The sequence below is a fragment of the Mytilus edulis genome, chromosome 6, assembly GCF_963676685.1.
Source record: "Mytilus edulis chromosome 6, xbMytEdul2.2, whole genome shotgun sequence".
Classification (NCBI taxonomy): Eukaryota; Metazoa; Mollusca; class Bivalvia; order Mytilida; family Mytilidae; genus Mytilus; species Mytilus edulis.
Window position 1 is genome coordinate 17363558 of NC_092349.1, and position 13880 is coordinate 17377437.

The 13880-nt window shown below is 32.7% G+C and overlaps 1 protein-coding gene across 1 annotated transcript in view; it reads right to left on the reverse strand.

The window, feature by feature from the left end:
- Window positions 1–10478: 10478 nt before the first annotated feature.
- Window positions 10479–13880, reverse strand: part of LOC139527258 (lysine-specific demethylase 2B-like) — a 50485-nt gene continuing 47083 nt past the window's right edge. The window contains exon 17 of the mRNA XM_071322598.1: window positions 10479–11936. Coding sequence (XP_071178699.1) covers window positions 10725–11936 — 1212 coding nt within the window. The 3' untranslated portion in view covers window positions 10479–10724. The remainder of the gene's footprint in view (window positions 11937–13880) is intronic.

Here is a 13880-nt window from a genome sequence, read left to right on the forward strand (position 1 = left end):
AGTTACGTAATCAACAAGGTCTTTATAATTCGATCTTTTGTTTGGTGTATATAATAATAATTACTAATAATTGTATTTTTGTTTCAGATAACATCAGAGGTTTCTATATAACACTTTTTTTTTGTAATATCGAATATAGTCAATATATTAATTTTAAGTTTGTATGTATCAGCTTGGGGATCGGCTTGTACCCGTTGTGTATATATGTAACTATTTGTTGTTACACAAGACAATTGAAAGAAAATGTCACAATTTGAACATAACGTTGCCTTTTACAGTGTTTATTCAAGGGGGGTTCGTCCGACCCCCTGGCTACGGGTATGTTAAATAAGCAATAATTATATAATATCATATAGACTGATTATTATCTATTTACGGTTTAAGTCATTAACATGATTAACTTATTCAAGTTTACATTTTTTCCATGATTCAGAATCAAGTTACTCTGCTGAGAGGTTGACATTCTTCTGTGCCCCCTTTTGTGATGTGGGATGTAGTGTGTTTGTGGAGGAGGGGAGATGGAGTTTGGGAAAGTTGACAAACGAGAATTAATCAAATCAGAGAATTTAGAAATCTTATAGTGTAAATAAATCAAATACAACACATAGGTCAGGAATACTCTTGGTTTTTAAGTGTTCCTGTCGAAGATCTCTCTAGCTTCCTCCATTAATAAAAACTTACCACCACGAAATAACCTTCGAGAAATAGTCAATACTGTTGACAGTGGCGCAAAAATGATCAATCAATAAGTTTTGGATGCAGATATATTCATTTAATAAGTGAATTATACATTTTACTAATCTGAATTTAACTTTAGACGTATTATATCATTAGGAAATATACTTTAAGTTTGGTCCAAGGTTAAACAATATGTTTTTCTTTTATAATAATCAACTCATGGATTTATTAACTATGTACATACTTTTAACACTATCTCTTATATTCCACGAAAAGCTCGCCAAACCTTATGTTCACTATGTTAGTATAATAGTCCCAGCTTCATTTCATTTTGTAATTTTACTAAAACCTGCTGAAGCTAGGTTGCCACATGTTGATAGCAGAAAGTTCCGAACTGTTTACCATTTATAGTACCTAAGTTCACTCATGTATTTTGGAGGTTCGTTTTCCCCAAAGAAGGCAATGGATTATATATAGGGAACCACTGAAGCATGACTATAGAGCGGAAAATCTTTCAAGTAGCAGTCAGTGCCCTCCCTCTTTTAAAGTTATCAAAATTTCTGGATCCGTCCCTGGCACAATCGTTAGTTTCTTTGTAATGGTAATCATGGTAATGTAAAGTTATTGGTGTTTTACTGCATGAACATTTTATATTTAAGGCTTTCTCGTTTTATTGGATTTATGGTAATAAATTACCAGATTAATTTGTATCCTCCTTTGATTTCACGGTTAACAGCAGACACACAGCTAAAGACCATGTATTGTTATTTTTTATCTTATCTTTCATCTTTCTAATCTGTCAAAATGTCTTACCAAGTCTGTTTTGGTTTACATCGCAATTTTAAAATGTGTTCACATTTGATCTTAACTAACGACTTCTTTGCAGTACTTTAATCAAAATCCGTTCCGTGAATGTTTTCCCGCACACTGGTATTTATAAATGCCTCGAAAATTGACATTTTTTGTTTCCTTTATACATGTATAGAATAGAGAATTGAGGAGTTATGAACTTTGAAAATTTAAACCACAAGCACGGGTAACTTTTGAAACGGCACCCGCAGGACATGCAGGAGGTGGTCACAAATGGAAGTTTATACATGTAACCAGATACATATAATACATTATATGTCTCTGATGTAACAGTAAACCTCTCCCAAATGCTTGCTTAGATCACAAATAGAATAGATGCAGGTAGTTATGTCTTTTGATTTTTATATTCCTCTCCAAAGAAGAAGAAATGTATGATAAATTTATAATGGTACATTATTCTGTCACTGTATATGGACTATTAGGGACGAAGTATAGTCATAACTGTATGAAGCACCTTTTAAAGACTAAAATACATCTACATGTAACTGCCTTTTGGTCAAAGATTTGGGGGGGGGGAGCCGGATAGTTGGCACACATGTACATATAAAAAAAGAGATGTAAGGTATTGTACTAAACTTTTGAGAAAGTTATATATACTCGATAACAATATTAACACAACACAACACATTTAGATATTCCAAGTTCTATATCATTAGTTTAAACTTTTTTTTTCCAAAGTGGTGTTAAATCAAGAACAAAAGATCTGTCATTAACTATGTTAACACCAAATTCTTCAAATAAAGAAAAACATTAACTGATATGCCATCCACCATTACTTTAGTTGTTTGTTGGGAAGACACTGGGCACTTTTTGTTACTCAGGTACACACATAAACTTCAAATTTAAAAGAAAGATTTTTTTTCAATTACATACAATGTACAGGAAAAACCTATTATTTAAATCAACATTGTTTTAATGCAATATAATTTGACCGTGTTGACCCCTTTTCTAGATTTTTATCTGAAGAGATGTTTATGGTAGATCATGTTGATGGTACAACCATATTTTAAATTAAATAAATTCATTGTACATGAAGAAATTTAAAAAAAAATCAGCGTTAAGAAACTCACTGTCTTTTCATCATATAAAAGAATGTGAAACTGTTGTCAAGAGAGGCTGCCCATTTTAGTTTGTATATAACCATACCCTTTTCATTAAATTGCTGTATTAAATTATTTTTATATTTCATATTTTTAATTAAATTAGATTAATCATGTGGTCTTTGCTGGAAAGAAATCACTCCATTTGTACTCATATGCCAATATTTTAAGTTCAAAGCTTTAAGCAGAGATTTACAATATGCATGTACATCTGGCATGATCTGGCATGCAGAATGTTAAAAGCAAGTAAAGAATTGACTTTATATGTGCAGTATCTATAATGATTTATATACAACACATGAGATTTACTGGAAAGAAATCACTCCATTTGTACTCATATGCCAATATTTTAAGTTCAAAGCTTTAAGCAGAGATTTACAATATGCATGTACATCTGGCATGATCTGGCATGCAGAATGTTAAAAGCAAGTAAAGAATTGACTTTATATGTGCAGTATCTATAATGATTTATATACAACACATGAGATTTACAACTATTACATAAATCGGATGAGTTGAGCATGATACACAAATGACTTTCTCATGTCTTCTTCTTCTGATATACAGTTACAGCTTCATTATTATTTAAGATTACGAACTGTTGCATGCGCGGAGTATATGATTAAAAAAATATGAACAAAAATTTATCTTTAACTTAGTAGAATACTTGGTGATATTTACATGAAAGAAAACAACAAGTGATTAAAAAGTATGTACATTGTTATTTATAGAATTAAATTATGTTGTGGAGAACAGTTGGTGTCAACTGATCTCTGTAAATTTCAATGGTTTGACTTGCTACCACAACTTGTGGCAACATGTTCCATTGAATGATTGTTTTGCGGAAAGAATGACCATTTGTAGCTGTCGAGTATGTAATTTTCTTGTTCTAGTATCTGATGGTATGAGGACTAGTGATGGGATTGCAATGAGTCCATGGATGACCTTGTAGAACATGATAAGTCTGGTTTTGAGGCGGCGCTCACTGAGTGAGGGCCATTGTAGTTCGTTTAACATGGATGTAACACTACTGGTGTTGTGGTAATTGTTTGCATTGGTAAAACAAATATTTTATCAATGAAATTCCAGTCAGATATTCTCATGTATATCCTTTTTATATTAGATACAAATTTTATCAATAAAATTGAGAATGGAAATGGGGAATGTGTCATAGAGACAACAACCCGACCAAATAAAAACCAACAGCAGAGGGCACCAACAGGTCTTCAATGTAGCGAGAAATTCCCGCACCCGAAGTCGTCCTTCAGCTGGCCGCTAAACAAATATATACTAGTCCAGTGATAATGAACGCCATACTAATTTCCAAATTGTACACAAGAAACTAAAATTAAAATAATACAAGACTAACAAAGGCCAGAGGCTCCTGACTTGGGACAGGCGTAAAAATGCGGCGGGGTTAAACATGTTTGTGAGATCTCAACCCTCCCCTATACCTCTAACCAATGTAGAAAAGTAAACGCATAACAATACGCACATTAAAATTCAGTTCAAGAGAAGTCCGAGTCTGATGTCAGAAGATGTAACCAAAGAAAATAAACAAAATGACAATAATACATAAATAACAACAGACTACTAGCAGTTAACTGACATGCCAGCTCCAGACTTCAATTAAACTGACTGAAAGATTATGATTTCATTAGATGAACATCAGGCACAATCCTTCCCGTTAGGGGTTTAGTATCATACCATCATAACATATATGAGAAGAACATAACCCGTGTCATGCCAACAACTGTTTTTAGAATAAATGTGTTTAGTTCCGATGCAGACATTATTAGTGACTCAATATTAACGCCAAAATATGCAATCTTTAATGACTTGACAACAATATCGTAATCATATCCCTTCTTAATAAGTCTATTCAAAGGGTTTGTAAGTTTCTGAGGTGAATACTGACACCTTTGTGCTTTATAAAGAATATTTCCATAAAAAATGGATGTGAAATACCTGAACGTAATAGAAGTCTGATTCAGATTTGTCTTAGGTACCGTAAGACGTTTCAACTTAGGCACTACACAGGCGTCAAAAGGCATCATTATGTAATTTTCCTAATGTAATTTATTTCTAGGTTTTTTGCTTTTATCGTTGTAATTAAGAGCATATATGCAATCAATAGATAGACAGGGCTTCAGTTTGTGTACTTAAATGTTGTTGGATGCTAAATATAATGCAGAATATAATGTATACAAACTTAAGCCCTGGCTATCTTTCACTTTCAGATGTCCATCTTAATTACAGTGCTTGAACAAGCATGTATACATTTTTATATACACCCCATACAAACAAAGCAAGCAAGCAAGCCAAACTTTTAAACTGCAAGCATTAAAAGATCTTAGAAAATTGCTCTAATTTATTGGATTCTTTATATTTCTTCCTCTGTCATTTCTGTAAATTCAGAAATTATTGCTAAAAATGCGACCCAGTTGTAAACGCAATAATTTAAACACTCATTTTGAGATATTTTATATAAAATAAACAGGATTTTTCTCAAAATTGCATTTAAGTCTAAAATGACAAAATCGCAATAATAAATGCACGCAATAATTTCTGAATTTACAGTATTTTAAATTAATAGGATTTGCCTCAGGTTTCCATGTTGTAGTGTATAGTAGTCGTTAAGTTTCATCCCTTTTTGGGTCAAGCCAAATAAGTTTAAAAATGGTATTTGTTGCTTCTTCAACAAAGCATCTGACATTTAGGAAAAAGACTGGGAGTTACAAATAGAATGATATGTCCTTGGAGGCTTGCATTGGTGCAACATTCCTAGCTCAAACGGAGTATACCAGTTATTACCCACTCTATCTAGAGATATAACATGAATGTGTCCATAGTACATGGATGCCTTACTCGCACTATCATTTTCTATGTTAAGTGGACCATGAAATTAGGATAAAAACTCTAATCTGGCAATTAAATTAGAAAGATGATATCATAGGAACACGTGTTCTAAGTTTCAAGTTGATTGGACTTCAACTTCATCAAAACCTACCGTGACTAAATACTTTAACCTGAAGCAGGACAGATGGATGAACAGAAGAATACACAAACAGATGGATGAACTGACACACAGACCAGAAAACATAAGCCCCTCTACTATCGTAGGTGGGGCCTAAAAAACAAGATGTGGTGTGATTGCTAATGAGACATCTCTTCACAAGAGACCAAATGACACTTAAATAATTAAATTAACAACTACAAGTCACTGTGCAGCCTTCAACAATGCGCAAACAAAGCCCATAGTCCAGTTTTACTAACTACAACTTACTTTGAGTAATATCAAACATGAAATGTTGTGTTATATGTTTTATTTTATGTGAATTGAGGCGTCTTATTATCACAGACCAATAATAACAAATAAACTATAAATACTACCAGTAAACATATACATATCAAGATCTCTACTTCTATATTTAAAGTCACAAAACAGCAGAATTCTACAATGTAAACAAAATGATGAACTTTTTAATATGACTCCTGCAAATACATTCGGTTTGTGAGTTTTATAGGGGGTTAGTAAATTTCATAGGGGGTTCGTGTCGTCATGTCTACTGTTAATGATGACGTCATCTATTAATGTTGGTGTGTTTCATTGTTTATTTTTCAAATAAACAGCAGAAAAATTCCAGCGTGCCATAAATTTGTTATACAGTTAATTACTGACCCCCTACTGACCATAGAGGGTGAATACAATCAAAAGGGGCTTCAGCCTCCAGCCTCACCCCCTATGGATTTTACTAACCCTCCATGGATCGGTTGGGGGTCAGTAGCGAACCATATAACTTACAGTACAAAATTTTTTCTGACAATTGTCACAGATTTTACCTCAACTTCAAAGACATTTTCATATGTTAGGAAGAAACTATCATTTACTCTTACTTCAACTGAATAACTTTGGTTTAAACTCTAAAAACGGTCTTGTTGAATAAAAGCTTTTGGAACTGAAGGAAATTGTACTTCATATATAAAAAAAAACAAGCTAAATTCTAAGTAAACAAGCTACAAGTAAACTATCAAAAAACTTCATACAATTAACATAAAACAACGTACAAGAACCATGCTTGTAAACATTAGATATTATAGACTTTTTCCAGGATCCTGACATTGCATTCTTGAAACTATAGCCATTTCAGGATCAGCAATGCTTAAAACTAGAGGCTCTAAAGAGCCTGTGTCGCTCATCTTGGTCTATGTGAATATTAAACAATGGACACAGATGGATTCATGACAAAATTGTGTTTTGGTGGTGATGATGTGTTTGTAGATCTTACTTTACTAAACATTCTTGCTGCTTACAATTATCTCTATCTATACCAGTACTTTCTGTGGAAAATGTTATTGAAAATCTTCAAATTTTAAGAAAATTGTTAAAAATTGACTATGAAGGGCAATAACTCCTCAGGGGGTCAATTGACTATTTTGGTCATACTGACTTATTTTTAGTTCTTACTTTGCTGTACATTATTGATGTTTACAGTTTATCTCTATCTATAATAATATTCAAGATAATAACAAAAAAACAGCAAAATTTCCTCAAAATGACCAATCCAGGGGCAGCAACCTAACAACCGATTATCCGATTCATCTGAAAATTCCAGGGCAGATAGATCGTGACCTGATGAACAATTTTACTTCTTGTCAGATTTGCTCTTTATGCTTTGGTTTTTGAGTTATAAGCCAAAAACTGCATTTTACCCCCATGTTCTATTTTTTGCCATGGCGTCAATCTTGGTTGGTTGGTCGGGTCACCGGACACATTTTTTAAACTAGATCCCCCAATGATGATTGTGGCCAAGTTTGGTAAAATTTGGCCCAGTAGTTTCAGAGGAGAAGATTTTTGTAAAAGTTAACGACGACAGACGCAGGACGACGCCGGACGCCAAGTGATGAGAAAAGCTCACTTGGCCCTTTGGGCCAGGTGAGCTAAAAAGGAGGTAGAAAAAGTATGTTTAAAAAATACATTTGTACAACAAACAAGAGTGCACACGCTGAAATGTCTCGCCTTCTATACTAATCATTGATATTATGTAGATAGTCCTAAGTATAAAGCTTTATTACAACTGTCTCATAAACTTAACATTAACCAAGATAACTAAACAAACACCAATGAACCATGAAAATGAGGTCAAGGTCAGATGAACCATGCCAGGCAGACATGTACAGCTAACAATGCTTCTATACAACATATATAGTTGACCTATTACTTATAGTTTAAGAAAAATAGACCAAAACACAAAAACTTAACACTGTGCAATGAACCGTGAAAATGAGGTCAGGGTCAAAAGAAACCTGCGCTACTGACATAAAGATCATAAAATATTTCCATACACCAAATATAGTTGACCTATGGTATATAGTATTAGATAAAAAGACCAAAACTCAAAAACTTAACTTTGACCACTGAACCATGAAAATGAGGTCAAGGTCACATGACATCTGCCCGCTAGACATGTACACCTTACAATCATTCCATACAACAAATATAGTAGACCTATTGCATATAGTATGAAAAAAAACCAGACCAAAACACAAAAATTTAACTATAACCACTGAACCATGAAAATGAGGTCAAGGTCCCATGACATCTGCCCGCTAGACATGTACACCTTACAATCATTCCATGTAACAAATATAGTAGACCTATTGCATATAGTACGAAAAAAACAGACCAAAACACAAAAATTTAACTATAACCACTGAACCATGAAAATGAGGTCAAGGTCAGATGACACCTGCCAGTTGGACATGTACACCTTACAGTCCTTCCATACACCGAATATACTAGCCCTATTGCTTATAGTATCTTAGATATGGACTTGACCACCAAAACTTAACCTTGTTCACTGATCCATGAAATGAGGTCGAGGTCAAGTGAAAACTGTCTGACAGACATGAGGACCTTGCAAGGTACGCACATATCAAATATAGTTATCCTATTACTTATAATAAGAGAGAATTCAACATTACAAAAAATTTGAACTTTTTTTTCAAGTGGTCACTGAACCATGAAAATGAGGTCAAGGACATTGGACATGTGACTGACGGAAACTTCGTAACATGAGGCATCTATATACAAAGTATGAAGCATCCAGGTCTTCCACCTTCTAAAATATAAAGCTTTTAACAAGTTAGCTAACACCGCCGCCGCCGCCGTAGCCGCCGCCGCCGGATCACTATCCCTATGTTGAGCTTTCTGCAACAAAAGTTGCAGGCTCGACAAAAACCATAAAAGCTAAATCATCATCATCAACTATACTGTAACAACTAATACCTTTGATTTTTGATGTCTATAAAAATATTCAAGAATATCAAAACATAACATGTCCTATTAAACTGGAATGAAAAATAAGGAAGACCTCCCTCCATCAAAATGAAATGACTATAAATAATTTGATATTAAAGATTGTAAACCCAAAACATGTCCTGTTGACTTATATTTCATACTGTATGTATACCTTTCAATTGATACAAATTCAGCAAGAGTTACTTCCCTTATAATACCATTTTGGAGGTTTAAGTGCACAAACTCTTTTAAAGAATCTTGCATAAATTAGTCAAATTCAACTGTTATACAGACCGCTAGACTTGAGTAAAAAATTAATTTCTGAACAATTTAAATTTTGTATAGCCTTGCTTTTAATTCATCCCTATCCCATAATAAGGATCTCTTATTAGACTTGGTTGTATAGCATGTAGCTGGTTTTCTCCAGCTTCCTCAACCTATAAAAACTGCACGTGACTGCCACGAAATAGCACAATAGTGTTGAAAGTGGCTTTAAACGCCAATCAATTAATCGATGTATAGCATGTTGCATTTTGGTTAGTCAAACAAGAAATTAAACCATCAATCTGTCTAAAATGGCGACCAAGGGAAACAACTTAAACATGAAACTCAGATTATATCAATCGAAACCAATCTATTCATAAAGATGACCTGATTGCATAACCATAGGTATGAATATTGAAATGAAATATAGGTTACATTGGCTTAATTTAACTTGCGTATTTATATAACCTCTTTGGGTCAAGATAGAAAACTATGCACACAATTGTGGACAGAAACACTTAACAATTGGAAAACACTACAAAAAGTAATCATAAAAATATATAACATGATTTCAAAAGTATACAAAATTGTCGCATGATAACTTACATACATAAGGTAAATGTTACCCTTTATAAATCTTACCCTTTATAAATCTTACACACGGTTTTATGCTGGAACTTAAATATATGGTAAATTATGCTGTCAAGTCAAAGAAAACAGGCAATATGGTCAGAAAAAAGCGACATTCTAATAGGCATTAAACACTTTGTTTAAGGTGATAACATTTAGTTTAGCTTTACTCATTTTTCTGACGCCACTTTAATTTTAACCTTTGTACTTATTGTTCATGGCAATGTCAATATGGGTACCGGTAATGGCTAACTGATATAATTAACTTAACCTTCTATTTCATAAGGTCACGTCTTCTAATCTTTTTTTGATAAACTTCAACTCTCTTTGCTTAACAGTTGTGGTCAATTAAAATAAAATGATAACATTCTGCTGATATTCTTGTATATGTGTGTATGTATAGTAGTATGCATGTAAATGCTTTAACGACTACAATTACTTCTGAAAGTAATTTGCAAAAAAACAATAGCTAAGTACTAATCTATCCTATTTTGCTAAGCACCATCAAAATCAAAAATATGACCTGTGTAGGATAGAAATCAAAAATATGACCTGTGTAGGATAGAAATCAAAATATGACCTGTGTAGGATAGAAATCAAAATATGACCTGTGTAGGATCGAAATCCATGTATGCAAATGCTTATCAATTGAATATCAATACATATTTTTTTAACATTTTTTCGGGTTGAAAAAAATTCTTACTAGTATTCCAATTTTGTAACTGTTTACAAATTTAGTGACATAAAAACCCTACAACACAGACCAAAGTTAATCTATTACTTTAAGTTTGAAACTTGGTCAACATCTTATACATGTACACGTACAGGAGGACTTGCATAAGGTCAATTTCTACCTGAGGCAACTATTATCATGTGACAAGTCATGTGATCTGGAATGAGGATTGTGTGATAAACGAGACCACAGGACATTTCTTCCGTATCTTAGCAGAGATATGCGGAGAGGAAGCCATCTTAACTGTTTGTAATTGTGTACAATGTTGGAATGAATCTCCTGCACGATCTGTGATCTTTGTGCATCCACTTATATCCAAAGCAATCAAAGACTGAGTCACAGAGTTGCCTGGCAACAGTAACTGTCGGATACCATCGTCAGTCATCCTTGGACAGTAGCTGATGTCTAATTTTTCTAGTGATATTAAATGGTTGGGAATTTCTGATAGTGATGTATTCGAAATTTCTGTCCCTGCTACCGAAAGATGTTTTAATTTATGCAGACGACTTATATCTACCATCCCTGGGTGTCTGTCTGCTGGGGGACGAATTATGTCCCGGAACTGTTCGTCGGACATTGTAATCCAGCTGATGTCAAGAGAATACAAAAGAGGACAAACAGCAAATCCTAATGCACTAACAACGGCCCATGAACATGACGACAAAGAAAGAGTTTTCAGCTGAGGAATTCTAGCTAACAACCAAGCTAATTGTTTATGTGTAAGTTTTGATGATTTAAGAATTAATGTTGACGGCTGTCGTTTCACAATACCAATCAAATGAACTTGATAAATGTATTTTCCACTGAGATTTATAGTTTTCCATAATGTATGATGCATGCACCATCGATTCCAAGTCTTACAGCATCCCAAACTTTTAACCAAGGATGTTGGATTTAGATGAGCAAATATTTTCATCCATATTTCTCTACAGAGTGGATGATTTTTACCATTGTTCATTACAAAATAATCTGCTGGTGGAGGTGGGGGTGGGGGGCGTATCACATATCGCTTTATATCTTTCAGAGGTTCTATTTTTAGTGGTGCAATTATTTCTGGAGTTATGTCCCCTCTTCCAGGTGCAAACAGTTTATTTGGTTTCTGCAAATCATTAGTATTATTTGGTGCACTCTCAATCAGTTTTTTTCTCTTTTTGCCTTGACCTTGACCTCTGAAACCTGACTTTGAAGGTGTGTGATTGGCTCCATGTTCGACGTATGAAGTAGATGGAACATCAATGTCCATAACATTTTCAACTAAATCTAATGCCTCTGTTGACAATTTCTTTCTGACCTTTGACCCAGCAGACCTCCTGAACTTTTTGAATCCATAAAGACGTCTTCCCCTTGGTGATGTAAGTGCCTATAAGTACAAAGATGTGGAGTTAAGGACACTGATGTTCCAATTTCAAAGTTCACAAACTAGTTCCTGGTCTGAATTTGTGTTGGATCTTCTCTGTTCAAGAAACAGCTAGAAGGAAAATGTTAATTCAAGATTTTTTATTTATCAACTTTTTTTGGCTTTTTTTACACCATTTTCAGTTCTCAAGGTCAAAGGTTGGGAGGAAGAACAACACAAATTCAGTTTGAACTATATAAAATTTATTTCATTCAAAAACATATCAAACAATCAATTAAAAGAAACATCAAAATGAAATCTTGTTTTCCTGATTAATGATCTTAAAAGTATAGTGCAATGGAAAATTCTATTGAATTTCGATTTTTTTACTCACAAAAATGAAATTTGTGATTGTTCCATAAATTTTGCTGTGATTGAATACCAAAAAGGTAAAAAAGAATAGCTTGGTCTTTTTATCCAGTACTTCCTATACATTATAAGAAAAACAAATTTCAGAGAACTTTTTCATTTTGATGATGTAACAATTTAAAAACAAATTTGTTTGTTTCTTCTTTTTTTTTGCGATTCAAAGAAATCAAATTAATTTAATAATTGAATACTGTAAATTCAGAAATTTTGTGATGTTTCTATTATCCTGAAACTTAGGATAGGAAGTTGAAGATATCATGAAAATTAAAAAACTTGCATTTTAAAATTCTGACTGCATTATTTGTATGGAGCCATTCCTGAAATAATTACATATAATCTCACATTGTTATCCATTCTTCAACAGTCTTAATAAAAAATGTACACAGCAATTTCTGAATTTACAGTATTTTAAAATGAGTTGATTTACTTCCAATATTATTTAATATACAAAAAAATGAATAAAATTTTAATAACTTATATACATAACTTAAACCTGATAGTATGGCATTATATTACAAAATTACCAATGAAGTAATATGCTATGTGATTTATGTAAACTGTCCCTCATATATTCCCCTCAATAATATTACATAAACAATCATACTAAATGAAGAGGTAGCGTTGTGTGAATTTAAGACGATTACTGTTGATTCATTTATTTTTGTGGGTATAAATAGTCGTAGTTTGAGAAAAAGAGTATTTAGTGGATATTTAATTTCAAGGCTTTTCCAAAGTCTGTAATGATTGAGGACTATAGAAATTTGTACTTTGTCCAATATCTGAATTCCTACTTTAGGCTTATTCACGAAAGTTGGTATCCCACGAACAATAATGAATCCACAGTCCATTAAAACAAACATATTATTTATTTATATAAACATAAAAACAGGATACCTAATAAAAAAAAGCCATTTTCTAATACCTTTCATTGCCCCATAAGCCCATTAAAAAAGGAATGATTCACCTTCTTCAGATAATGCAATGATAAAGAACAGAACACTCCTTGTCTGCTATCTAATTCAGTCATAAAATATTCAACATACAGAAATATATGAAGGATCTGACAGAATTGTTTGTTTGTTGAAAATATGAGGATTTTTTTCAAGAAATTTAAAAATTAGTTTTTTGGCAAAATTAGTATCACTAGGTGTTAGAATAAAGAAAAACAATTTTAAAATTATAATCGAAGATAAATTTGAAAATTAACTAAAGTGTGTCAAAAATTGTTGAATTTTTCACATTGATAAAAAAAAAAATTACTGATATCTCTTACACATTTCATTAATGAATTCAAAATTTTAATGTTAGGAAAAGCAAATGTGTTATTTTGATTTTAGATTTAAATATGAATATTCATTATTGGGGATAACACTTATTTTTCTTAAAATTAATCATTGAAAAAAATAAAACAGGAAAATTTTTACAGGAAAACAAAATCAGTCAATTTATAACAATTTGTGAACTTTTACAATATATAATAAGGCAACCAATGAAGAATTTGTAATGGTTGATTAAACATTCATACTTCCTTTCGAAATG